The sequence below is a fragment of the Chlorocebus sabaeus genome, chromosome 25, assembly GCF_047675955.1.
Source record: "Chlorocebus sabaeus isolate Y175 chromosome 25, mChlSab1.0.hap1, whole genome shotgun sequence".
NCBI lineage: Eukaryota > Metazoa > Chordata > Mammalia > Primates > Cercopithecidae > Chlorocebus > Chlorocebus sabaeus.
The window spans coordinates 27,009,407-27,035,349 of record NC_132928.1 but is presented as its reverse complement, the minus strand read 5'-3'; the positions used below and the strand labels follow the sequence as shown (position 1 = coordinate 27,035,349).

Here is a 25,943-nt window from a genome sequence, read left to right as displayed (position 1 = left end):
TGGGTAAGGAGGTAATTATAATGAGAAATACAAAATATTTAGAGCTAAACAACAATGAGATTACTTCACATTAGATCTTGTAGAGTAGCTAAAGAGAGAAAGCTATAACCTTAAATACGTGTTTAAGGTTAAAAATTTTGAATAAGTGAAAATAAATGAGCTAAGCTTTAAACTCAAGAAGTTGAAAACAGAGTAAGCCCAAATTAAGTAGAAGGAATGAAATAAAGATAAAAGCAGAAATTAATGAACAGAAAACAGAATAGCAGTAGAAATAGTGTTAATACCAGGAGCTGATTCTTTGAAAAGATATAAAATTCAATAAACCTTTTTATTTTCCAATGTCCACCTTGACTGCAGTGTTCTAGGACTCAAAGGCATCTTATATGCTAGTCTGGGGCCTGGGATGCAAACAAAAACAGATCAGAGGCAGTTATTTTGGCAACAACAGGGAGAGGGAAAAGTCTTCAAGGTCCCTTAAAGCAACACGTATAACAATTGAGCTGCATACATAACCCGGGAATCTACTTTTTCCAGCCACTGCACACTGAGCCCCATTAGGGAGGGTAAAATGCAGTAAATCTTTGACAAGCTGAACTAGAGAAAAACTAGGTGTGAACAAATAGTATTAGGAAGAGAAATAGGGACAAAGTTAAGATAAACGTATTTAAAATATAAGATTATTTTGAGCAACTTTATGACAATAAGCTTGAAAACCTGATTTAAGTGGACACTCTTCTGGGAAAATATAAAATATCAAAATGACTTAGGAAGAAATGGCAAAACAAAGAAGTCCAGTAACCTTTAAAGAAATTTAATCATACTTCACCACCACCTCCCCAACCTGCTGCCAAAGACACCAAGCCTAGAGTAATTTGGGGGATGAATTTCATCAAACTGTCAAGGAACGAGTATAATAATACTTGTCTTACATAAACTGCGTCAGAGAATAAAAAGAAGGAAGCCAAAATCTAGATTGTTTTGCCTCCAACTTGTTTAGTAACAACAAAAAGAGGCTAAGAACTGAGGCAAAGAAAAACCAAAATAAAGTCTGAATACTTCCCACAAACAGCATTAGAAAAATACATTTGATAATACCCAGGTGGTACAGGTTTTAAGGATTGGACCTTTGACTTTGTGCTCGTCCTTCTGTGTGGATCAGCTTTGCTCTTTGATTCCAGTTATTTTAGTTCCAGTTGTAATGATGGGTTTTGGACACACTCAGTCTGTATTATGACCAACAGCATATATTTGTAAGATAATAGCTAGGTCACTAATAGTCTGTGGCATGGAAAAAATTTTTGTTTTAATATGGTGCTAACTAAGCATACAGAGGTTGACTCTGTAACTTTAACTCCAGCAACACACTGTTATCACCACCCAAACTGACCAGCCTAGTTAGTAACATCATATGTGGTATCATACAAACTACTTAGAACCATGCCTGGGACACTCAGCTGTCAGCTCTTACATGCCCTTTGTGCTCAAAGAGAACAATTTGTGGTTGTTGTATGCCAGTCAACTCAGTCATCATGGAGCTTAGTTGTTTACTGTATTGCATGCTAAGCAGTAGACTCTAGGAATCTAATTAATTTGATTCTCACATTGGTCCTGTTTGCCACAAACATTGCCATGCCTCATGAACCTCACAAGTTGTGTTTCTTAGAACAGTGCATATGTAGTTCTTATACTCTGCAACAGTGTTTGCCTCAGCATAATTGTGTTTATGTGGAATTGCATTGGCATTGCAATGTGAGAATGACAGAGTTGACAGGACCATTAATGTGTGTACCCTGGGAATTATTTCCCTCATCCCCATAGCTGGCTGAAGAAACTTTATTTCTGAGTTATTATGTAGGGACTGAAAGGTTTTTGATTTTTTTTCTTTTTTGGTTTTTTTTTTTTTTTTTTTTACATGTATGTACAGACTGTTTTTTACAAAACTACAGTGAGCAAAAATAATCTGGACAAAAAAATAATACTCTCCCTGTTTTTTCTTTCAAACGTATATATATATTTGAGATGTTAGGCATGGGGAAAAACTTTTATGTCATCTTCAGAGCTACAGCCATATTTTTTAGCTAGGACCAAATCTTAAATCTCTCCTGACAGAACCCTAATGAAGGGGACAAAGTGATCTCCAGTGGAAATGTGAAAGGCATAAAAACGAAAAGTTCGATATCTGGAGGATTCAGATGACACAAAAGAAAATAAGTTGAGGATAAAGGAAATGAGAGGCTAAACCTAGTAGTACAATGACATCTTTCATCTTCAACTATTTTAAAGTATTTTTACCTGAAAACATGAAGATAAAGTGTGTATAGATGACACATAGACAACTGATAAATGAATAAACATTTACACTGTATATGTCAGAAGTATCTGCAAAGCAAAAATGGTGCATGTCAGTTCATTGTTGACCAGGAAGAGTCTTTCGTATACTCTTCCAGGATCTATGTTATTTAAAAAAAAAAAAAAAAAAAAAGAAGAAGAAGTTAGATGTTAAGTTTGGGAGTATTTTTAGTAAACCCAGATGAACAGAGCAGCTTTTATTTCTGGATCAACTGCAAATTCACAACTCTGAAGACTAGTTGAAATGTTTAAAGTTCTAGATGAATCATACATAGATTGCTTTTCTTAGGGCTTTTTCCTTAAAACTCTGCAGTTAACTAAAAATGGGAAATAATTATTTTTCTTAACACCTGATGGACCATTCACCCTCATTTATAGGCTTTAAAGAAAACTAACAAAATATTTTTTAAAATCAAGTTGATGACAATTTAAAAACTTACATAGAATTTCTGAATCTTCTTTAAGTTATAGGTTACATTTTCAAGAAACTGATCATTATCAAACATGTGAGCTTAAATTTAAGTATGTTGCTACCAGGCAGTAATATGTTTTACCTGGCATACAGATTATAAGCACAACTTAACTATCATAGATACCTTTGAGAACTGAATGGATTTATTTATTTTAAAAGTTATTCTAAAATTAATTCCATACTTTTCTCCTCCGTACCTTTCTCCTTAAGTTTTTAAAACACCTTTCTTGACATAAAATTTCTGTACGACTACACATATTTAAATTGTAATATCTGATTAATTTGAGGAAACTATCTCCCCAATTCTCCCTAACTCTTAACTGCACTAAATATTTATAGTCTTAACAAAAATTTCAGATAAATCATATGCTTTAAAGCTACTTATTCAGTGTTTAACTGACACTATATAGAACCCTTTTGCTACTTTTAAGCTAATCAAAAAATATATAATATACCCTGTTACTGCTTCTAATCAGTTCAAGCATTTTTTTTTTTCTCATCAAGTTGCTATGAGCATTTGGCAGGGTAATTCTTCACTATGTGGGTCTGTTTCCAGAATAGCAAGCATTCAGCATCCCTGAGCCTGGCATTTGAAACACCAATAGCACTCTCCAATCATTGTGCCAATCAGTGTCCCCACATATTTTCAAAAGCTCTTGTGATAAGTGTTGCCCCTTCCCCTCCCTGTGACAAACCTCTGCCCCTTATACCTTTACTGATGTTTCTAGCCTATATGGCCTACAAAAAAAGTGTGAAGGGGGAGAAGCTATGTTGTTCACATTAAAAAGAGGTAGGTTTTCATTTCTGCTTTTTGTAAGCCATTGCTAAAATTAAATTTAATTGCAAAATATTAAACTCATGAACCAATTCTAGGACAGGTTTGCAGAATGATTTTCTTAAAGGACCTTTATAATCTCTTACCCTTAAATGAGTTTCTGAGACTTAAACATTCATGACACTAGGGCATGATTATTTAAATATATGGGAACAAGATTGGGAACATTTTGTCGGCTAGTAAGTTATTGTGAGCTCCATGCTGTGCAACTTGTAGATCCTGTCTTGCTTTGCCTCTCTGTTGCTGCCTTGTACTCCAAAATAGCACCATCTCTTCCCCCTACTCCTAGCAACCCACTAGAGTATGCATAAGCCATTAGTGGATATATTTTGTTGGTCTGATTTTTAGCTTGTTCACAAAGTGTCAAAGGCCATTTATTACACTGAAAGAATTGCGTGACTTTTCTGTATTCTGCATTTCCTTACAAGTGGAATGAAGGCTGACTCTTTAAAGTCATTTTAGATGATTACCATCACAAAAGGAGAAGTGATGGTAAGTGATTCATTTTGTGGTAAAGTCCCTAATATGTCTCCCTCACTCAGGAGCATCTGTGCAGGAGTCAACATTAAATGTGAGTTATCATTATTGGTCTTTTCCATCACCCCCAAAAGGGGAGGATTTTCACATCACATAAATTAAAACAGGATTGAGATGAAAAAATCAAAAGAGAAGAAATGACTAAGAACCTCCTATTTCCTTTAGAACTTCTTATTTCCTGCCCCCAAGTAACATTTGTGGCCCTTCTAAGTACCCAGTAATAAAACGTCCCTATAAAAGCGTAGAGTAGTAAATGAAGCTTTTATGAATTCTAGACTATCTTCCAACTTGGCTGTGTGCTATTGATGGTCTCCTTTAAAAACAAATTGTTTGTTTAGTATGAGATCAAAAATTATTTATATAAAAATATATGGAAGAGTAGGGCTTGATATTATTTTTACTGTATGGAGATCTTTATAGTGATACAAATTTTGAGGTTTCCTATAATCTCTTTGAAGACACGAATCATGTCTTAACAGAACTTTGTATATCCCTATCCCTAATAGTACCTTGCATAGAATAAGAACTTAATAGTTGTTAGTTGATGGAAGAAAAGTATCAGTTGAAAATAAAAATATTTTCTTTGGATCTTATATTCATAAACGGACTGAAAATGACTGCCCTGTTCCAAAAGGAGGACCAGAGAACTTAAACTATACTTCTTAACTGGTAATACTTGACTCATCACCTTCTTACCTAAATCTGAACTAAAATACTGTGTGTTGTACCTACTCAGAAGTTTATAAACTAACCTACCAAAAAATTGATTGGAGGAAGAGGCAGAGACATTTTTGAAAGACTAGGTAATGTCCACCTAACTATTGATATCCTTTGGGCCTTGAAGGATCTTGTGGTTTTGTTACCAGGAAAGGAGTTCAATCTGGACCCCAAGAAAGAGTTCTTAGATCTCACGGGAGAAAGAATTCAGGGCAAGTCCCTAGAGTAAAGTGAAAGCAACTTTAGTTAGAAAGTGAAGGAATAAAAGAATGACTACTCCATAGACAGAGCAGCCCAAAGGGCTGCTGGTTTTATGGTTACTTCTTGATTACATGCTAAACAAGGGATGGATTATTCATGAGTTTTCCAGGATGAGGTGGTCAATTTCCAGAACTGAGGGTTCCTCCCCTTTTTAGACCATATAGGGTAACTTCTTGATGTTGCCATGACATTTGTAAACTGTCTTGTCACTGGTGGAAGTGTCTCTTAGCATGCTGATGTATTATAATTAGTGTATAATGAGTCATGAGGACAACCAGAGGTCACTGTCGTCACCATCTTAGTTTTGGTGGGTTTTGGCTGGCTTCGTTATCGCAACCTGTTTTATCAGCAAGGTCTCTGTGAGCTGTATCTTGTGCCAACCTCCTATCTCATCCTGTGACTGAGAATGCCTTAACCTCTTGGGAATGCAGCCTAGTAAGTCTCAACCTTATTTACCCAGCCCCCATTCAAGATGGAGTGCCTCTGGTTCAAATACCTTTGACAAAAACATACCTATACCTTAGGCTACTATGTGTAATGCATTCCAGCATTTGCTATTCTGTTTATTCACTTTTTATTGATCTGGTTGTGGCCACTAAATTGATTCATAACCTAACAATGAGTTTCATTGTACCTTTACCCCAAGTGACTACCTGCTTCCATTAGCAAACCCAATTCTTTGGTGAACATATAATCTTAGAGTCCTCTGTAATGAGAGACTATCTTTCAAAAGTTGTTAGGAATTAAAAAAGAAAGTCACTTCCTTATGCCCCTTTCTCACTGTAGTGAGATGAAAAAACTCTGTTTTTTTTTAAACACTGTTAAACTTACAGAAATATTTCAAGAATAGATTAAAGAATTGCTGTATACCCTTTATGTAGAGATCACATTCACTTTTTTTTTTTTTTTTTTTGAGATGGAGTTCCACTCTTGTTTTCCAGGCTGGAGTGCAATGGCGTGATCTCGGCTCACCACAACCTCTGCCTCCCAGGTTCAAGCGATTCTCCTGCCTCAGCCTCCTGAGTAGCTGGTATTATAGGCATGCGCCACCACGCCCCACTAATTTTGTATTTTTAGTAGAGATGGGGTTTCTCCATGTTGGTCAGGCGGGTCTCGAACTCCTGACCTCAGGTGATCTGCCCGCCTTGGCCTCCCAAAGTGCTGGGATTACAGGCGCGACACATTCACATTTTTACCAGTTGTCCTAATAAAGTCCATTGGAGCAGAAAGATCCAATCCAGGATCACTATTTATGCCCAATTTTTGTGTATCTCTAGTTAGACTTTCCTCGACTTATATGACCTTGTTTTTTTTGTTTTGTTTTGTTTTGTTTTATGTTGCCCAGGCTGAAGTGCAGTAGTGTGATCTTAGTTCACTGCATCCTCTGCCTCTTGTGCTCAGAGGATCCTCCCACCTCAGCATCTTGAGTAGCTGGGACTACAGGTGGGCGCCACCTTGCCTTGCTAATTTTGGGTTTTTTGTTTTGTTTTGTTTGTTTGTTTGTTTGTTTGATAGAGATGGGGTTTAGTGACATTGCCCAGGCTAATCTTGAACCCCTGGGCTCAAGAGATTTGCTTTCCTTAGCCTCCCAAAGTGCTGAGATTATAGACATGAGCCATCACGCCTGGCCGACCTTGGTATTTTTGAAGATAGCAGGCCAGTCATATATGTCCCTCAGTTTAGGTTTATCCAGTGTTTTCTCATGATTAGACCCAGTTTATGCATTTTTGGCCACAATGTCGTAGAAGTGATACTAGACTCTTCTCATTTCATGCTATCAGTTTGTCATGTTACTAGTGGTCTTGTCTTTGATCGCTGAATTGAGATGACATCTGCCAGGTTTCTCCATGGTAAAGTTAGTTTTTCCTCCTTTGTGATTACTAAATGTTGTGTGATGTGATACTTTGAGATTATGTAAATTCCAATTTCTCCTCTACTTTTACCCACTACTTTGAACATCATTAATACTTCTTTCTTGGATTGATTTTACAGTCATGGTTGCCAAATGGTAATTTTTCTAACTTTATTACTCCTTCTGTATTTATTAGTAGGCATCCTATTGTAAGCAAGAACCTGTTCTCCCATTTATTCTTTTCATTCATTTATTTATATCAATGTCTACTCATGGGTTCCTAGTCAGTGGGTTATAATTCATTGCTATCATTATTCATTTTGATGCTCTTATTATCCCAGGTTTGGCTTTTTAAGCAGGCTTCTGTGTCCTTATGTCATATCATTTAAGTGTTGTTTGAGAACTTTCTCACCTTCTAGCGCAAGATATCAGGCTCATTTTGTTTCCTTGCCCCAGCTCTGGAATTAGCCATTTCTCCAGGGAGCCCTGTTCCTCTTAGTAGAAAGTGGCATTTAGAAACAATAATCTGGGCGCTAGGCATGCTAAATGCTGCTGGAGTGTTGCTCTTCCCAGGCCCCTTTCAGTGGACAGAGCTAGGAAAGACATATGTATGAATGCATTTGCTTAATATACAGAAAAAAAATTAAATCTACAAAAAGACAAATGAAGAAAAAAAGAGCTTACATTCAGCTTTCTGGAGAATTTATCTATGTTCCTCTGTATATATGATGTATGTTTACATCTTTATTTCTTTATCTATCTATATTGAAAATCATAAGTTCATACCAATACCTTCAATTCCTACATACCAACATAGGGTTCTTTCTAGCTTTCCTTTTTTTTAATATATATTTATGCCTGCCTTCTCCAACAATGAGAAACCTAGTTGCCATTTTCAATATGTTTACTTATTTGCTCAATCCCTTGTGTAAAGCCAATCCTCTAACTAAACCCAAGTAGACCAAGCTACTGCCTCACCACTGTACCCTCCTCTTATTGGCAGGGCTTTACCTTCTAAGAAATAAGGAAAGTTGGGAAGAGGTAAGGAGAAAGATAGGTAGAGATAAGTTTTTTCTTAAAGCATTTGAAAAGGAGATTCTGACATCTTTTTCAGTAACCTTTTACATAATCACAAGGAAAATAAGTGCATGGAATATAAAAATTGATATTTAAGCTCTTTGCTTCAGGGTTTCATTTAGATTCTTACATATATTTTATACATGCATGTGCGTGTTAACCAAGCATTTTTTGTGATAATGACCATGTATTGAACATGACCACATGCTAGGCACTGTGATGGATGATTGTGTGTGTGTGTGTGTGTGTGTGTGTATGTGTGTCCTAAACCATATAACAATTCTGTAAATAAGCATCCTTATCACTATTTTGGGTGATGAACCAAATAAGATTCAATCAGGCTGAAGAACTTGATCATACCAGTCAGTTAAGCAGGGGTTAGAATTTCAACCCAGGATATCTGACCTCAAATCCATACCCTTCCCAAACCATATGTACAGTACTGTGCTATATTGCTAACATTGGAAATCATCACTGGGGAGCATTTTATCCAACATCACCCTTAAACCATGCCATTTAGGATTTTTCAATTTAAAAAATAAAAAGAGGAAAAGTAGAAATTACTTAACTGGTTCATTAATTTCTTCCTTTACTAACTTTTGGGAGAATTGAATCAATGAGAGTCAATGATTAGGATTACATCATGAGACATTTTATTGGCTTATTCACACATTAGATGTGTCCCATCTCAAAAACAAACATATGCAGTTCTTCTGTTTGATAGTTCTTATATTTTTTGGAAACTCTGTTGAGCTGACTAGCTGGGGCTCTTAATTCAGTTATAATAACACCCTAAAGTTTATAGACTTTTTTCCTCCCTCTTTTTTACCCACAAGAAATAAAATAGATGAACTCAACATCCTATCCTGCTTATCTGGAATGAGTTATTTTCTAAACAAGTGGCTGTTTGCAAAGCTCATCCTGTAGAAGTCTGTGATCAAGAATATTTCCATTCAGTTCTTGTTTTCACAGGGGAATTAATGTCTTTTCAGTCAGCAAGGAACAATAAATGCTTGTTGGCTGTGTTGAAAAAAAATTAAATCTACAAAAAGACAAATGAAGAAAAAAAGAGCTTACATTCAGCTTTCTGGAGAATTTATCTATGTTCCTCTGTATATATGATGTGTTCCTGCAAGTGTGTCAAATACCCAGAATTTTACTGAAGGATTTGAATTGGTAAATCTTTTCAGGTCTGTTTTTACTTTACTTTAATCAACCAAAGTTTATTCTTCAGGCAGTTGTGTTTTGCTCCCCTTTTATTGGCTGTGTGCCTTTGGCCAAGACACTTAACCTTTCAGAACTTCACTTTCTTCATCTGTAAGATAGTAATATAGTCACAAGTCCCTTAATGACAGGGATACATTCTGAGAAATGAGTTGTTAGGCAATTTCATCCCTGAGCAAACATCAAAGAGTGAATTTAATACAAACCTAGATGGTACAACCTACTACACACCTCGGCTATTTGGTAGAGCCTATTGCTCCTAGGCTACAAACCTGTACAGCATGTTACTATATTGAGTACTGTAGAGCTGGAACATGATAAGTGTTTGTGTGTCTAAACGGAGAAAAGGTATTATAAAAATACTGTGTAAAAGATTAAAACTGATATACCTGTATAGGGCACTTACCATGAATGCACCTTACAGGACTGGAAGTTGCTTTGGGTGAGTCAGTGAGCAAGTGGCGAGTGAAGGCCTAGGGCATTACTGTGCACAACTATAGACTATTAACACTGTATACTTAGGTTATACTAAAGTTATAAAAAAGTTTTTTCTTTCTTCAATAATAAATAACCTTAGCTTACTATACTTTTTTTACTTTATACATTTTTAAAATTTTTTAACATTTTGACCCTTTTGCAGTAATACTTAGCTTAAAACACAAACACATTATACAGGTCTACAAAAATATTTCTTTATATTCTTAATCTATAAGCTTTTATCTGTTTTTTTCTTTTTAACTTTAAAACTTTCCTGCTAAAAACTAAGACACACACATGTTAACTTAGGCCTACGCAGGGTCAGAATCATCAGTATCACTGTCTTTCACTTCCATATCTTATCCCATTGGAAGGTCTTCATGCATGGAGCTGTCACTTCCTATCATAACAATGCCTTCTTCAGAATATCTCCTGAAGAACCTGCCTAAGGCAGTTTTACAGTTAACTTTTATATATATAAGTAAAAGGAGAAGTACACTCTAAAATAATGACTAAAAATATAGTATAGTAAATACCGGGTGATAAGAATTTTTCAGTTCCATTATAGTCTTATGCAGCCACCATTGTATATGTGGTTTGTTGACCGAAACATCAGTTACATAGGCCATGACTGTATAGTGGTATACTTTTCAGTGTGGTTGAGAGGATCAGGTGAGATAATATATGTTAAAACACTTCATAAAATATAAAAGAGTTTGTTATTGTTACTACTTTCTAGAAGTAGACGTAAGATAGAAGTAAAAAAAAGACAGAGAGGCCAGTTTGGAGTAAAAGAAGTTTACATTCCTCTCTAATTGCCAGTGAGTGTGAAATCACTATATGAACCTTACAGAAACAGGTCAGGAAACTGTGTCTGATCAAGTTGTTCTTGCCATGTCTTTAAAGAATAATGTAAACCAGTGAGTTTCATTCACCATAACAAAAAAGTATCACTAAGCTTTCCCTAGCCAATCATGCTACCAAGCATGGGAATGTTAGTATTTAGGTTTACAACAGTATTTCTTTAAGTTAAAAGATCTAATGGAGACCCACCTTATCTGATGAGATTAGTTATATAAGCTATATCCTTAATATACATCATATAAGATCTGAATTCCCAAGATAAATGGCCCTTTTTTTTTTTTTTTTTTTTTTTTTTTTTTTTTTGAGACAGAGTTTTGTTCTTGTTGCCCAGGCTGGAGTGCAATGGCACGATCTCGGCTCACTGCAACCTCTGCCTCAATGTTTCAAGCAATTCTCCTGCCTCAGCCTCCTGAGTAGCTGGGACTACAGGTGCCCCCCATGACACCTGGCTAATTTTTTGTGTTTTTAGTAGAGACAGGGTTTCACTATGTTGGTCAGACTGGTCTCGAAATCTTGACCTCATGTGATCCACCACCTCAGCCTCCCAAAGTGCTGGGATTATAGGCATGAGCCACGGCGCCTGGCAACAGTTGGCCTTTGAGACGTAGTGTATTCTGGTTTATGATAGAATTGATCAGTCTTCTTAAGGAAGACTAAATAATTTCCAGGACCCCTAATAAAGGGGTTCTGATTCATTCCTAACCTAAAATAATGAGTTTGTAAAACTCTTTTCAACCTATATTCCTCAGACCAACTTCCAAGTAGCTGATCACTTCCCTTGATTTAATTTCACAAAATTGATCATAGGAATAAAGAAGTTGTCAAAGCAATTAGAGGGAAAAGAATAGCATGTTGAGAAAGTTTGAAGTAAAAAGTATAAATTTCATGTGAAAGAAGGGAAAGCAGGATAGAGTTTCCAAGAGTCCAGAGAAAAGAGAGTTGTTACTTTGGGGATAAACCCATTGGCTTAGAGAGCATTTGGCCTAGAAATTTTGGTTAGTGTAGTGGTAACAACAGAGTGCAAAAGATTAAATTTTAGATGTTTCTTCCAGGTCAAATCCGAAAATCCTATAACACTATGCAAATAAATTCCTCTCTTTTTAATTTCATTTTCCTGTACTTCTGAGTCCTGTAGTCTTGCAGTTGCACTACTGTCTGTTTTCTCTCTTCATTTCTGACCCTTCTTTCTTTTCCCTCACCTTTATACCCCTTTCCATTGTCATTTTCCCTGATTGTGGCATCTTAGGAAACTCTGGTAAGCTTTATACTTACAGATCCAGCCAGTAAGGTCTGTAATGGACAGAGAACTTCCTTTGCAGTGAGCCAGAGCTTCGGTTTGCTTCCTCATGGTGCAACAGGAATGGCATCTCATTAAAATGGAACATTAAAGGCCTGGAGGTGCTTTGACTAATTTTTCTGTCTGAGCGTTGTTACTTAAGAGATCTAGAAGTTGAAAAATCCCCCTTCTCATAGTATTCAGAGCAATCAGTTTTAGAGACTTCTGCCTTCTCTGAGGCAGGGCACACTGGAAGGTTGGTGAAGTTTGCCCCTCAGCATGCCCCCAAAGAGCCTCCCTTTATTCCTAGAAGCTGGCAGGCTTTCTTTTCCTCCTACAAGTGGCAACCCGAATTCTGAGTTGAAAGTGAATCTTTGCCCTTGGCTCCTCTCCAGCATTCCTCACTGAGCGAATAGGGATTTGGAATGTCAGAAAATAGAAGAGGGGAGGGGAAAAGATGTGTGTATGACTGTGAGTGTTTATATGTAAAAGCAGCTTCGTCTGGGAGGACTTAGGGAAACTTGACTTCCTCAGACTGCTTCCTTCTTATAAACTCTTGGTTCCTTATTTATCATTTTTTTTGTTTTTGTTTTTTAAGTTGTTTGACCTGATTTTATCATAGTAGTTCCAAATGTCTTACAGTCCAGTGGAGTCAAGCTAAGAAAAGACAGCATGATTTCCACAGGATTTGTATTTCTTCCCTCTGGATAAAGTGATAGTAGTTGTTCCCAGACTCGCTGCCGGCAGGATCCAAGGTCGTCTTTCCTCTGGGATTTAATCTGGTGTCATCAGGAACCTAGACTCAGGTTTTATTGGAGAGCAAGCCTCAATAAGAAGTGTCCTTTGAGGAGAATCAAGGACTCAATCTAGGCATAAAAGGTGTTGCTCAGCACAATACCCTCTACGGTAAGCTATCAGTCCTGAGAACCTGTGGTCAAAACTGAATTGAAAATATTGATGGAACTCAGACTCTGTGGAACTGGGGACTGGTTCAGAGCTCAAGACTATAATTTACAGGGCTGCTTTTATCCTTTATTTAGTTCTATCCAAAGTCATCTTGCATCAACTCAAAAGGAGAGATTCTGTGAGGGTAACCTACAGGGGAAATTTCCCAGCTTTGTGTGAAGAATCCAGTGGTTGAGTGTCTATCTGCATCCTGAGGAACCATGTCCTCTTTATATACCCGAAGTAAAGAATTCACTCGGAATAGGAAATCTCAGTCTGATTCTCCCCCAGCATCTCCCTCCCCGACTGCCAAGACGCTCCGAGTAAGCAGCATTTTTTATTTACATATGTTCATAGATGGGTCAAAGGTAGAGGATGTGTGTGTGTGTGTGTGTGTGTGTGTGTATAACTTGGGGCGTTAGGTTTAGAGCAAAGGGATTTCAGAGCATATGGGAATCGGTACAGGAAAAAAGAAAATTTGCAAGTAAAGACCCTGTAAGCTTCTCTGCAAGAGGTTATGGTTCATAATACTTAATACAGTCTTAAGTAAAAGCAGACTTAAATATGTCAGACTGCAGTTTCTGCCTTTTAGCTTTTAACTATCAGTTGTAAACTGCTTAACCATAAGATTTTACAGTCCTTATCACTTTATCTTACGAGGCTTTTCTTAATTTCTACGGCTATTTTAGTCACTGCCTTTCTTGTGTTTTATGGATCAATACTATGTTTCAAGACAAAAACCTCTGAAATGGCCACAAAACTATATACATTAAACTTCAGTTGTGAAAGTTCCGTGGTGTATTTGTGTATGTATGTATGTATGTGAGGTAGAGTATGCCTTTGCCTATTTTGTATGTCTGTCTGTGAGAAAGACCAAAATGAGCAAGGAGTTATGGCCACTTGAAACTTTACTCCTTAATCACCAAGTACCTTCAGGAAATTTCTTGCTTAAAAGCCCAAGAAGTAACTGTTGGCCATTGACAACTACTTCTATGGAGGTATTTGTGATATCCTAGGTAGAACCATTTGAGACTTTTCTCCATTTTCTCTAATGAATGTCTCAATGAAGTGATTTGCATATGGGCATTTGCATCTAATTTAGTGTCTTCCCCTGTGGGAAGCTGACAAAAGCAAGAACTGCTACCAATAGCAAGTGACGAGAAGTTCTGATGGGCATATTAGGTAGCAGGCCATATAGCAGTTACTTTTTCGGGAACTAGATTGTGCTTTGCTGTATATACAGAGTAAGAAGAAGGATGGCCAGAACTTCCTTATTTAGGGAGCTACAGGGAGAAAATTTGCAAGAAGCCTGGATAGATTAGTGTGGGGTTGTTTTTTTGTTTGTTTGTTTTGTTTTTCAATTATTTTGTATCCATTTTCAATGTCTGTCTTACCAGTATAAATTACCATGTAGTAGAATTTGTAATTCTGTTGGTCTAAGACCTCAGCTAAGGATGATAATACCAAAGAATATTGTTACAAAGTTATTTTATTCACAAGTTTTTGTGAGAGCACCAAGAGGGGCTCCAATATATATGTTACTGTCATCGAGTTCCAGGAGTGTCTCTTCAACATGTAGACGGGTACCTTTTTTTCCCAAGGAGCCACAGAATGCTTTCACCCCACTAGCTATTGGGTATTCTTTGGTGGCTACCAATCGAGGTCCACAAAACTGGACACTTTACTTCAGTTAGTGTTTATCTTTGCTCCCTCCCTCATATACTCAGTAGTACCTTTAGTTGTAAAGAGCCCCTTATTAATGTCTCTTCACCACTATAACCAAAGCTCCCAGAGCAATGTGGTGAGCAACCAACCTGTTTGGTGACCTTCCCCCATTTTCCCTTTCTGTTTTTCCTTTGCTTTCTTAGAGTTAGGTACTGCTTTCGTCTTGTCTCACTTCTAACAGCTGCCATCCAACCTCCCTACCCTTGTTTCACAAGCCCTCATCCCTGCCTTTTAGACAGAGGTCACAGTGGGAGAAAATCTGAATTATAGGAAACTAAAACATAGATGGCTTAATAAGAGACTGCTTCCCAATATTAGTGGTCACTGGATGTGGATTCCTACAATAGCATCAACTTTCTCTAACCAACTTCCAGTGTCCAAATGGCTTGAGACTATGTTAAAGAGAATGTTGATTTTCATATACCACTCATGTTCCATTATGTTGCTTATGCCTTTAACGTCAGAGTGAAAGATATGCAAGACTCATTTGGTGGCTGCTGACACTAAGGACTGGTTATAAAATTATAAAATGAAGATTTCATCTCTTAAGATCTCCCTAGCCTAGTTCATTTTCTCTCATGTCCAACTAATTAGGGTACTCTTTAAAAAGTGGTTTTGATTGTTCTTTAACAACTGGTTTTGTGATGGTGTTCTTGTGCTCATATGCCTTTTGATACCTGGTTGTAACTGGCTGATCCTTAGCCACCCTGAAAGGTGGGTATTGCTATCCCTATTTTACATATGAGGAAACTGAGATACACAGAAGAGAAGTGGCTTGCCCAGCATTGCTCAACTAGTAAGCAGCAGAGCCTTGATTAAAGCACCGCGCTCAGTGACTCTAAAACCCCATATTTGCAGCAACATTGGAGTACATCTCAAATATATTTGAAGGTCAAGTTTAAGAACATGCTAGGGCAAATATGACAATTAAAAGCTTACGTAGCTGTGGGAGTCCAAAATTTATCCTTGATGGAGACACAGGAAACCGAAATTGCAGGAAGGAGGAAAGCTGTATTTATAGGCCAAGGGAGGGAATTGACAGGCCATAATTGAATCTCCTGTGCCTGGTTCTCAAATCCCAGTCATACTCTCTGGGACCATGGAGCCCTCAGAGCCTGAGATCTTGCGGGCTTCAGGGTCTTCATACTTCTCTTTAAAGTGGAAATGCTTGAGTCTTTACAGTAGAGATACTGGGGAGTTTCTGTGTGCATTTCAGAGTTCAGTGCATTTAAGAGTTAAGGACAGCTGTCTTAACTGTCCTCTTTCAAACTTCTTTGACTTGTTTGTATACATACATACAGTTTCTTCTAGAGATGGCACAGAGTTACAGAGGGACAGCCCCTGATCCAACATTCTTCAAAACAGGATTGAAATTTCAGCCAGCATTTAAAAGTTTGATTCTTTTTTGAGTGTTGTTAACAGGGCTAAATAGTAAATGCCCCCATATAAGGAAAATATCCTTAGAGAGAATTTTAAAATAATAGCTATTCACATGGAGAGAATATTTTGGACACCATACCCTTCGTCAAATGTTCAAGAAGTAGTAAAGACAAACTGTAAACTGTAAGTCAAACAGGTTATTATTTTTAACTTGAGAAAACAAAAGGCAGGACGATTTTTCCGTGACTAGAAAACAAACTTTTATCATATACCTTTACTTTTAAACTCGTAACAGCAGCTGATACTTTTCATAGTTCAGTGTTTCTATACTCAGTAAACCTATGACTCTTTTAAATAATATAAAAATCTAATGTTTGCCTTGAGATTATGTGTAGGGAGTATACCAATATACTCCCTAATGAAAAATCACTCATATGTGGAAGGTAATGCATGTTCTCACCAGCCAAGAAGATTTTTGTTTACCTTCTCTAGTTTGTATTTTGAAAATAATAAATATTTTTAATTCTCTGAACACAAAATTATGCTATTAAACATGGTTTTTAAAAATATACATCCCGGCTGGGCGCGGTGGCTCACACCTGTAATCCCAGCACTTTGGAAGGCTGAAGCCTTATGGACCACGAGGTCAGGAGTTTGAGATGAGCCTGGTCAACATAGTGAAACCCCATCTCTACTAAAAACACAAAAACTTAGCTGGGCATGGTGGCGGGCACCTGTTATCCCTTATCCCAGCTTCTCAGGAGGCTGAGGCAAGAGAATCGCTTGAACTCGGAAGGCAGGGGTTGCAGTGAGCCGAGACTGCACCATTGCATTCCAGCCTGGGCAACAAGAGCGAAACTCCATCAATAAATAAACAAACAAACAAACAAACGCATCCCTCTTCCTCACTAGAGAGAATTTCATCCATCCTTTTGGCATGCCTTCACTTGCTCCTACCGACACTAAGAATGACTATTATAAGTGGTATGCTCCTAATACTGCTGTTTTGGTCTCTGTTGATCCTAAATAATGAAATAATTTTTTTTACTGCTACTTTTGGCTTTCATATGAAGTTTCCATTAGTTCAGCATCTTTTTTGTGTCTAAAAGTTGAGGAGTTCCCTTAGTAACAGCTCTGATCATCTCTGATTTGTTAGGAAAGGCGGAAAAACTTCCAGATTCACTTGCATTTCTAATGGGAACCACACCAGGTAGATATTGATGAGAATTTGAAAGCTCAGTCTCTTTTCTCATACCGTGAAACAACCCTAATATAAGATGCTGGGTTCATACAATTAGTAGTAAAACTTTCTTTTGACAGTAATTTTACAACGTTAAAAAAAATTATTTTTCTTAGTCTTTGTAGTTAAAGAAAAAATTCTGAACTACAAATACAGTAGACACTTCTAGGTCTTGATTTTTAATCACTGTGTTATATTATTGGGTCTAACGTTTATAAATTCTATAAATTAGGAACTACTCAATTTAGATGATTTAGCATTTTTAAATCATCCTAAAAGTAAGAGCCAGGTAATCTTTGGTCAATATTCTCAAATTTTTATTATTTGCTAATTTAAATTTTTTTTGATACAGGGCATATTTAAAGGAAACAAATACTAGAGGATGTCCAAATTGTAGTGCTTATCTGATATTTATTATATTGAATAAATCTTGAAGTAAGTGGGTCATCAGATGAACCCTGGGAATCTTTTAATTAGGCACATTTTCATTGTGTTGGTATTTGTTATAATAGGATTTAACCTGCATTTATAAAGCAAGATCAGTAGCATGTTCCCATTTAGTCTGGATTGCTATTCCTTCAGTTCTAACGTCTCAATTTTTAAAAATGACAAAGAAAAACAAAAAAAATCCAAAGATTTTACATAATATTTTTCAGTCAACCATTAATGTACATAAAGGGAACATTTAATCCATTAGCTTTGTTTTATAACCAGTCCTACAAACTAATTAGGGTACATTTGGTAAATAATTGAATGATAAAGTATTGTTGCCTTCTTGAGAGCTTGTCTACATAGCAACTTTAGTTAGCAGGCCAGAGGCATTCTGCCTCTTTGCCTTCCAGACTGTCAGTGTTGATAATTATTTTTTGCATGTGCTTTGTGCCCTCCTCTGACAAGTACCAAACATTTATTTAGCATATTATCGTATCCTGTATACATCCAACACTACATCTGATGCACTACCAATCTGGAATCCATTTTTACTCCACTTTATAATCCATTGTCATGGAATGAGAAACACTTGGTTGAACAATGCTAATTAGGAGTACAATCTGTTAACCATTTTTTTCTGCCTATTTAAAACCATAAGTGTATTCTTTTTGGGGGTTTTTATTTCACTCAAGGAAAATCAATAGCAGTAATTGTTCAGCCCAAGGAATCTTCCTAGAACAGTAAAACCTGTGGGAATAAAAGTAGCTTTCTCATTTGGACCCATTACACGAATTCTAAGTAGAGAGTGGCCTAGTTCACTCATATCCTATGTAGAGCTGGAGGAGATGGCATCTGAAGTCTTGGTTTGTTGACCAGACAGACTGGGAGCTTCGAAGGCATCAGCTCCCTTTCCTGCAAGCAGTGTCCTGCCCTTCTACTCTAATTTTTAGTTTCATGATAAATGTGTATCAAAGCCACCTGCCCTATTGTGAATCCTCCCACATTTTATGAGTGTCTGCTTTGTAGTAGGCTTTATATTGGACACCGGAATTCATAAATGAAAGACACAGTTCCTGCCCTCAAAGGATTGGCAGTCTAATTGGGGAGATTAAGAAAAGCAAGAATTAGAACACCACGGAGGTGAATTTTCTAATAAAGACATAGGTTCAGGGTGTTTTAGATCAGCCATGTGGTTAATACACTAGCCTGATATTTGGAGAACAATAGAAGCTAGATGGACAAAAAGGAAGGAAAACAGTACATTACAAAGGTAGAAGAAGAATATGAGAACATAATGGCATTATTCTGAGAGCTGCATATCGGTGTGGCTAGAATGAAAGATATATTTAGAAATGTAATAAGAAATGAGGCAGGAGGCTTAGCAAACCCAGGTCATGTGAGGCTTAGTATGTAATTTTGAGGATTTGGGGAGTTATCCTGTGGATAAAGAATAAAGGAATGAAGATTTGAAGTAAAGTTGCTGTGCTCAGAATTGCATATTAGAGAATAACTTTGGCAGCTGTGGAAGCTGGATTGGGAGGGAGGGTCAGGATGTGATCAGGTCATTGGCCCTTGATTGCAGTATTCCAGGTGAGAAATGTTAAGGGCCTGGGCAGAGATTTTTTTCTGGGAAGTACAGAGAAGCATTCAGTTGTTTAGAAGGTAGAATTGACAAGACACGGACTGATAGAATGGGGATAAGGATGAGCCTGAGATAGGTCAGAGGAGTGACTACCAGGTCTCTGGTTTAGGTGACTGGTTAGAAAATTGTATGATAAGGGTCAGGTGCAGGGGCTCACACCTGTAATTCCAGCATTTTGGGAGGCAGAGATGGGAGGATTGCTTAAGCCCAAGAGTTTGAGACCAGCCTGGGCAATGGAGTAAGACTTGTCTCTTCAAAAAATTGTAAAACTAACCAGGTATTGTGGCATGTGCCTATACTCTTAGCTACTTGGGAGGCTGAAGTGGGAGGATAGCTTGAGCTCAGGAGGTCGAGGTTTCAGTGCGCCATGATTGCACTACTGTACTCCAACCTGGGCAACAGAACGAGACCCTGTCTTAAAAAGAAAAAAAAAGAAATAGTGTGACAAAATTGAGTTGGCAAACACAGGAGGCTAAATGCTGTTGAGTGGGGAAATGGTTTCACTTTTTGATATGTTGAATTAGAGGTACTTTGGGACATTCAGATAGTGATTTCCAGAAAGTAGTTGGTCTGACACTTAGAAAATTATGGGCTAAAAATACTGATATTTGTGATTGAAGCCCTAAGAGTGGTGAGCTTGTCTAAGGAGTAGATGTAACATAAGGAAGGGCTGAGAGTAAACCTTGAGAGGAGTAACCACAAGCAGATAAGAGATACGTTTCTTTTTCTAATGGTTCTTTCCTATTCCATCACCACTGGAATCACATGCAGGAAAACAGCAGGTCTTGTATCTGGTTTCTTTGTTCAGAGGTATTGTGGTCAAACTTATGTTACGGTGATAAGTTTCAGTTCTCAAAGGATTCAGAAATTTAGATTAGTTAAGGGTCAATTGGTTATGAGTTTTGTGTTGGGTTCTAGTTTTGTTTTCAGTACCTAACCAGCTGTGTGACAAGGGATTATTTTTAAAGTTTGGAAAAGTTCCTATTCAGCATTGGTTTTTAATTTCTTTTCTTAATCTGATAATATTTGGGTGAGCTGGCAATTCATTACAGTAAGAAGACCAAAGGGAAACAATCAGAGTTAGCTTTCATCAGCTTTTTATTTCTTTTAAGCCTCTTTTTTTTTCTTTTAAGCCTCTTTTTTTATTCTATTCTCGACCTGGTTATCATGCAGTTGGTGATGGTTATCCACAACTGGGATGTTAGTTCTCATAACAGTTCCAAAATCCAATAGCCTTCTTTGGTTACACAGCATGGAAAGAGTTCTACCAGTGACATGATTAGATAAAGATACTGAAAATGTGTCTGGACTTCAACCCTTCATAGTTCATTATGAAAGCAGCGTTTTCATATGGGAGTTGTACATAAAATTGCAAGTGGCTATTTTAAAAGTTGTTTGTAAAAAGTTAGATATTCTAGATTTGAATAAAATTGTAAAATACGTGAGAGTGTATTACAGCATTTTAAAAAATGTTTTGCGTTGATTTCCAAAATCAACTTTACATGGTTGGTTGTCTGAAAGGACATATATCCATCCAGACAGTAAAATAATGACCTTAAATGTTTGTAGATTAGAAAGGGAAGTAGGAATTAGCCTGGATAATCAAAATCTACAAATAATCAAAACCCTTTGAGTGCTGAGGAATTTATTTGAGCTTATTCCTCTTGCAGCCAACAAGCATTGGGAGAACCAAAAGACCAAAGAGGGACAAGAGAGAGAATGGAAAAAAATAGGGAGAACTGTAGTAATATCAATAGCTAACATTTATTGAATATTTACTCTTCGTCAGTGCTGTACCAAGCACGTACATGTATTGTCTTATTTAATACATTCGATAACCATAAACACCAAGTACCATTTTCTCATTTTAATGACAAAGACACTGAACAGAGAAGTTAAGTAATCATGTAAGATCACATAGTAAATGTTGGAGCCAGCAGTCTGGATCAAGAGCCTCAGCCTTAACCAATAAGGGGTGTAGCTGTTTCAGTGAAACTACTGTCTCTTCTTTAAATAGCTCCTAGATTGTTACCAGTATCCCTGACTATTGAATCTGACTTGGAAAGAGAGATGGCGACAACAAAAGCTATCTTAAGGAAAAATGTAACAGAATAACAGGAACAGACAAACCTAGATTAGTAAAAAGTCAGAATTTTTTCTTTTTCTTTTTCTTTTTTTTTTTTTTTTTTTGGAAACCGGGTCTCACTCTGTCACCCAGGCTGGAGTGCAGTAGCACCATCATGGCTCACTGCAGCCTCGAACTCCTGTTCCTTCCATTATCTCCTTGCCGAAAATATCTAGTCAGTATCGGTCTCTCCCTTTCCTAACTACCCCTTTTTATTTACTGCATGTACTAGATGGTCTAACATTTGATTGCATTTAATCAATTACTTTCTTGAATTACACTCTTATTTGTTTTATGAGTGTGCGTATTTTATCTCCACAAAGAAGAGCTCTTTGAGATCAAAGAGCCATGTCTTAGATTCTGTAATTGTCGATTTTACTTCTCTAAGTACTACTCACAAGGCTGGGCACACACAGGTGCTTAATGTAAATGCAGGGAATAAATGCTGCTGCCTGAGATTTGATCTCTCTGCTCCTATCCCATTTAGCCATCTGGAAAGGACTGAGAGGCCACACACTTGCGAATCTTATTTCTAACATGAAGGCTAACCATAGATCTTCCCAAGTCAATTCAGATTCCTGTTTATTGCAATTTGCTAGTATATCTGTCGCTCCAAAATATGTGAGTTAATATTTTGGTTTTTGTGGGAATCAAAAGAGAAAAAGCCTGTGGAAGCTACTCAGAAATAAAAAGTTCCACCCTATGTTACTTAGGTCCCAAGTATTAATATTTATTTCCTCATGAAATGTGAGGTCTGGAGAGCCTCACTAATTCCTTTGTAAAAGTTTTGATTCACAGCCTAGTAAATAAAATTAAAGTGACTGCTACCCAAACAGGCTGCTGGACTGTGACATTTACCATATGAAAAAATCCATCTCTTCCCAGGCTTCATGGAAAGCTTACTTCCTAAAGAGGTATAATGGTGGTCAGTAACATCATCTATTGAAGAGCCTTGACAGACTAGTGGGGAGAGACCTGGAATCTCAATTAGAGAAATGGAGTGAAACTCAAACAGTGGGATTTAAGGCCTAAATAAGGACTTTTAAAATGTACGATACACTCTATGCTGTATTCTAACAATATTTTGAGGGACTGATCAGGCTTCTTTTCTCAGGTGTTCACTAAAGCTATGTTTTTTTAAAAACCATCTTAATGTATTTCATAGTTTCAGATGGCCATACACATCCGTGTGAACCTAAAACTCCAAGCTATATGGAAAGTAAATATAGATATTAAATGTAAGAAATGTGACCCGTGTGCTAGAGCCACACAAGTTTTGGAGCTCCTCATTCCCCTGTTGGTCATTTTCATCCCGTATAGTACACAGCATGTGAAAGGCTAGATGGAAAATATGCCTGAGACTGCAAATGCGTTTATGAATCACAAGAGTTTATAAATATAAAATGGCTTGCCTTAGATATTTTATGGAGGCCTTAGTATATCCATATATTTCCTTCTACAATGAGTGCATTTTATGAGTTCCCAAAAGATCCAGAAATTCTTCAGAAGCTGGGAATATTCACAAAAGGGAGGTACAGGTCTGCATAGATGCTGAGAGCTTTAAAATTCTAATAATATTAGGTAGCACAATAGAGACAACAAAAGATGAGTCTATTTCTATCATTTAATGAACTTAATGGTTTTTCTTTTAAAATATAGTGACATGTACTGCTATATGTGAGGTGACATTACATGATATCATTTTTACATGCCTTAAATTGATAGAGTAGTCACAATCTGGCATATGAGATTTTTCAGAAATATTTATAATATGAACTGAATGTAAGTACTATATTTGACTATTTTAACTTTTTGTTCTATATGTATTAAGTAGTTGGTAAAGACAAATCAAGACATATAATATGATGAAGACATATGTGATTTAATACTTGCTTTTAAAAGTTAATGTGTCCGTGGAAGTGTGCTCTCTTACACATATGTATAGCAGGTCACATGGACGCCTGTTTTTTCCCTGTATAAGACAGTGCTTTTGGTATTGCCCTGATTCTGAATGTATGCAATCACCTAGTGCAGCTGAGAGGCCGTGTACTGTGGATGTTTCTTTTAGGATGTTACAGATAAATTTGACCATTTTTTTTAAGGGAGATCCTTGTGATAGTTGGAATTTCTAAAATGCCTCCCCAAAATGTCCTCGCCTAATCTCTATAACCCACGTGTATGACAAGATAGCTCTCCCATGATTGTTATGTTACATAGCACAGTTGACCTTAAGTTAGGGAGGTTTTCCTGGGTGGGTCTGAGCTAATCACATGAGCCTGGAAAGGCAGAGAGCCTTCTCAGCAGATGATGGAATGGGAAGCCAGAGAAATGTGAAGTGCGAGAAGAACTCAATGCTTCATTGCTGGTTTGAAAATCAGAAGGGCCATGTGAAAAGGAATGTAGGAACTTCTGCAAGCAGTAAGCAGCCAGTACCCTGAAAGGCAGTGGGTACCTGAAACCCCACAGGACTGGATTCCTGCCAACAACCTGGATGAGCTTGAAGCAGATTCTTCCCCAGATGCTCCTGATAAAAGCCAGCAGCAGACTCCTTGATTTCAGACCATTGAGAACTTGAGGGAACCCAGCAGAACTGTGCAGACTTCTGACCTACAAAACTGGGAGATAATAAATGGGTTTTTAAGCCACTAAATTTTGTTTTGGCAGCAATAGAAAACTAATGAAATTGAAAATTTGATGGTATTAATTTTTTTGATGTAGAAAAACAGCATAGGCCTCATTATCATTGTCCTCTACTGTCACATCTTTGCATAAATCTTGGAAGTTCTTGTTCCACCCTCACATTTATTTCCAGATTATGCAGGATCCCTAGATAAATTACTAGAACAGTTCAGGCTTCACTTCAAAGTTAGAAACTGGTAGATTCTCTTTATTTCAAGTTTCCTAAGAATCTCGTCTGTTTGAATTATGAAGAAATCTTATCCCTTAAGATAGAAGGCTGGAAAACTTTAGTCTCTCTTGGACGTATATATGAAACCAGAATGATTCTTAAAAGTTACAAAATTATACTATTTTGCAATTAACTCAGACCGTGATTAGGTTTGCAGTACCTCTGAAAATTTGAAGGGTCCTTGCTGCAGCCACACTCACATCATTGGCTTGTTCATCATCAGTCAATATTCTGAGAACACTGAAGGGAAAGAAGATGGTTCTCTGTAGGCCATCCCAGAATAGCTCAAATTGTTTCCCCTGGCTCAGCTAGTACACAAGAACATAATATAAAATGTTCCTTCTGCTTAGTCCCTCTTTGGGAGAAAATGTAAATAGAAGTTTTTTCCCATCACTGTGGGGTCAAGCCATGACTCCAAAAGGAACATGAGTTAAACCAGTTTCAGCCTTGGCAGCAGACATGTGACTTGGTCTCATTCCTTTCCCTTGGGCCCAGCTTTCCTGAGCCACAATTTTATTTTAAACTTGGTAGAAGGAGTTTGGTTTTAATTATGTGCCTTCCTGAACTCCTGATAACTTTCAAGTTGAAAGCTTTTGTGGGGATTTTTCTAAGCCAGTCTCTGGTGTTTTAAGGGCCCTATACATTTCACAAATGAAAACCAGTCTGGTTTCTGTCCCTTTCTAGGATTGCCATCTGAATTAATGGTGATCTTCATTCTGTTCTTTTATTAGAAACAGGTCCAAGCAATGAGATTATTATGGGAGAATTTCAAGAGGTATGAAAGGAAGAAGTCTGCTTCTTAGTTTTGGGACTTTTTTAAAACTGTGGTCTATCTAGCTAATCATTCTTTTTACCTCTACTCTCTGTATTCATATTGGTTTCTGAGCAGCTTTTAGTCTCTTCTTCTCCAGAGTCTCATTCACATTATCTGTTGTCCCCAGTAGGACCATAAAAGCTGTGAAAGTAATTCCTTCTTTGAACAGTTTCTATCCAGTTCAGACACACCAGACAGTCTCATTTTAGTGGCCATGATTTGTCTTCAGTAGAAGGTAGAGCAAAACAATCTTTAACAAAAATACTTATAGAAGTTCTAAGACTTCCAGATTAGAGCATACAGCATAATAAATTTGTGAATTAACCTACCAATTAGAGAAAAGATTCATGCCTTTTCTAAAATATATGATATCATCATGTGCAGATAAGCTATTCAGACTCTACTTACAGAGTAGACTAACTTCTGTTTTTGAGAAGAGAGAGGTAGTGTACAGAGGAGAGAGAATGGAAGGATGGGACCATTGCCAGAGGATAGATAAGATGAGTCCACATTCCCAGCTTCTAAAGGATCATTGATTTGGCTGGAGTCCCTTGGCCCTGTGTTCTAGGACTTCCCCTTATTTCCTGCCCACTCAGCTGACCTCTTAGAATCCTCTTCTCTGGGAGAAGCTTCAGTGTTCATTTCCCTACCCTATGTTCTGCTTGCCTCTTCTGATGTCACTTCCTGGCTCACTGTTCCCCTGAGATTACTTAGGCAAACTCCCACTCTGTCTTATCTCCTCTAGATTTACTCAGTAGTCTCCCTGCAGGATTGGCAGTCAGCTTTCTTGA

General features: G+C 37.3%; 1 protein-coding gene and 1 non-coding gene across 12 annotated transcripts in view; one reads left to right on the top strand and one right to left on the bottom strand.

Annotated features, from left to right (window-relative positions):
* Positions 1–25,943, top strand: part of PPP1R12B (protein phosphatase 1 regulatory subunit 12B) — a 237,000-nt gene that overhangs the window by 176,773 nt on the left and 34,284 nt on the right. The window contains exons 1-2 of one of the 11 annotated variants that reach the window (XM_073011635.1): positions 11,278–12,847; positions 12,982–13,209. The exons of 8 other annotated variants lie outside the window; for them this stretch is intronic. In XM_073011635.1, the coding sequence (XP_072867736.1) occupies positions 13,108–13,209 (102 nt within the window). In that variant the 5' untranslated portion in view covers positions 11,278–12,847; positions 12,982–13,107. Of the gene's footprint in view, positions 1–11,277; positions 13,210–25,943 lie in introns of those variants that run through there. 2 more of the 11 variants (XR_012091213.1, XM_007988935.3) reach the window with 2 other exon arrangements.
* Positions 457–595, bottom strand: LOC119619848 (small nucleolar RNA SNORA70). Its single transcript, XR_005236293.1, has one exon. It is a non-coding gene; the product is annotated as a small nucleolar RNA SNORA70 (small nucleolar RNA).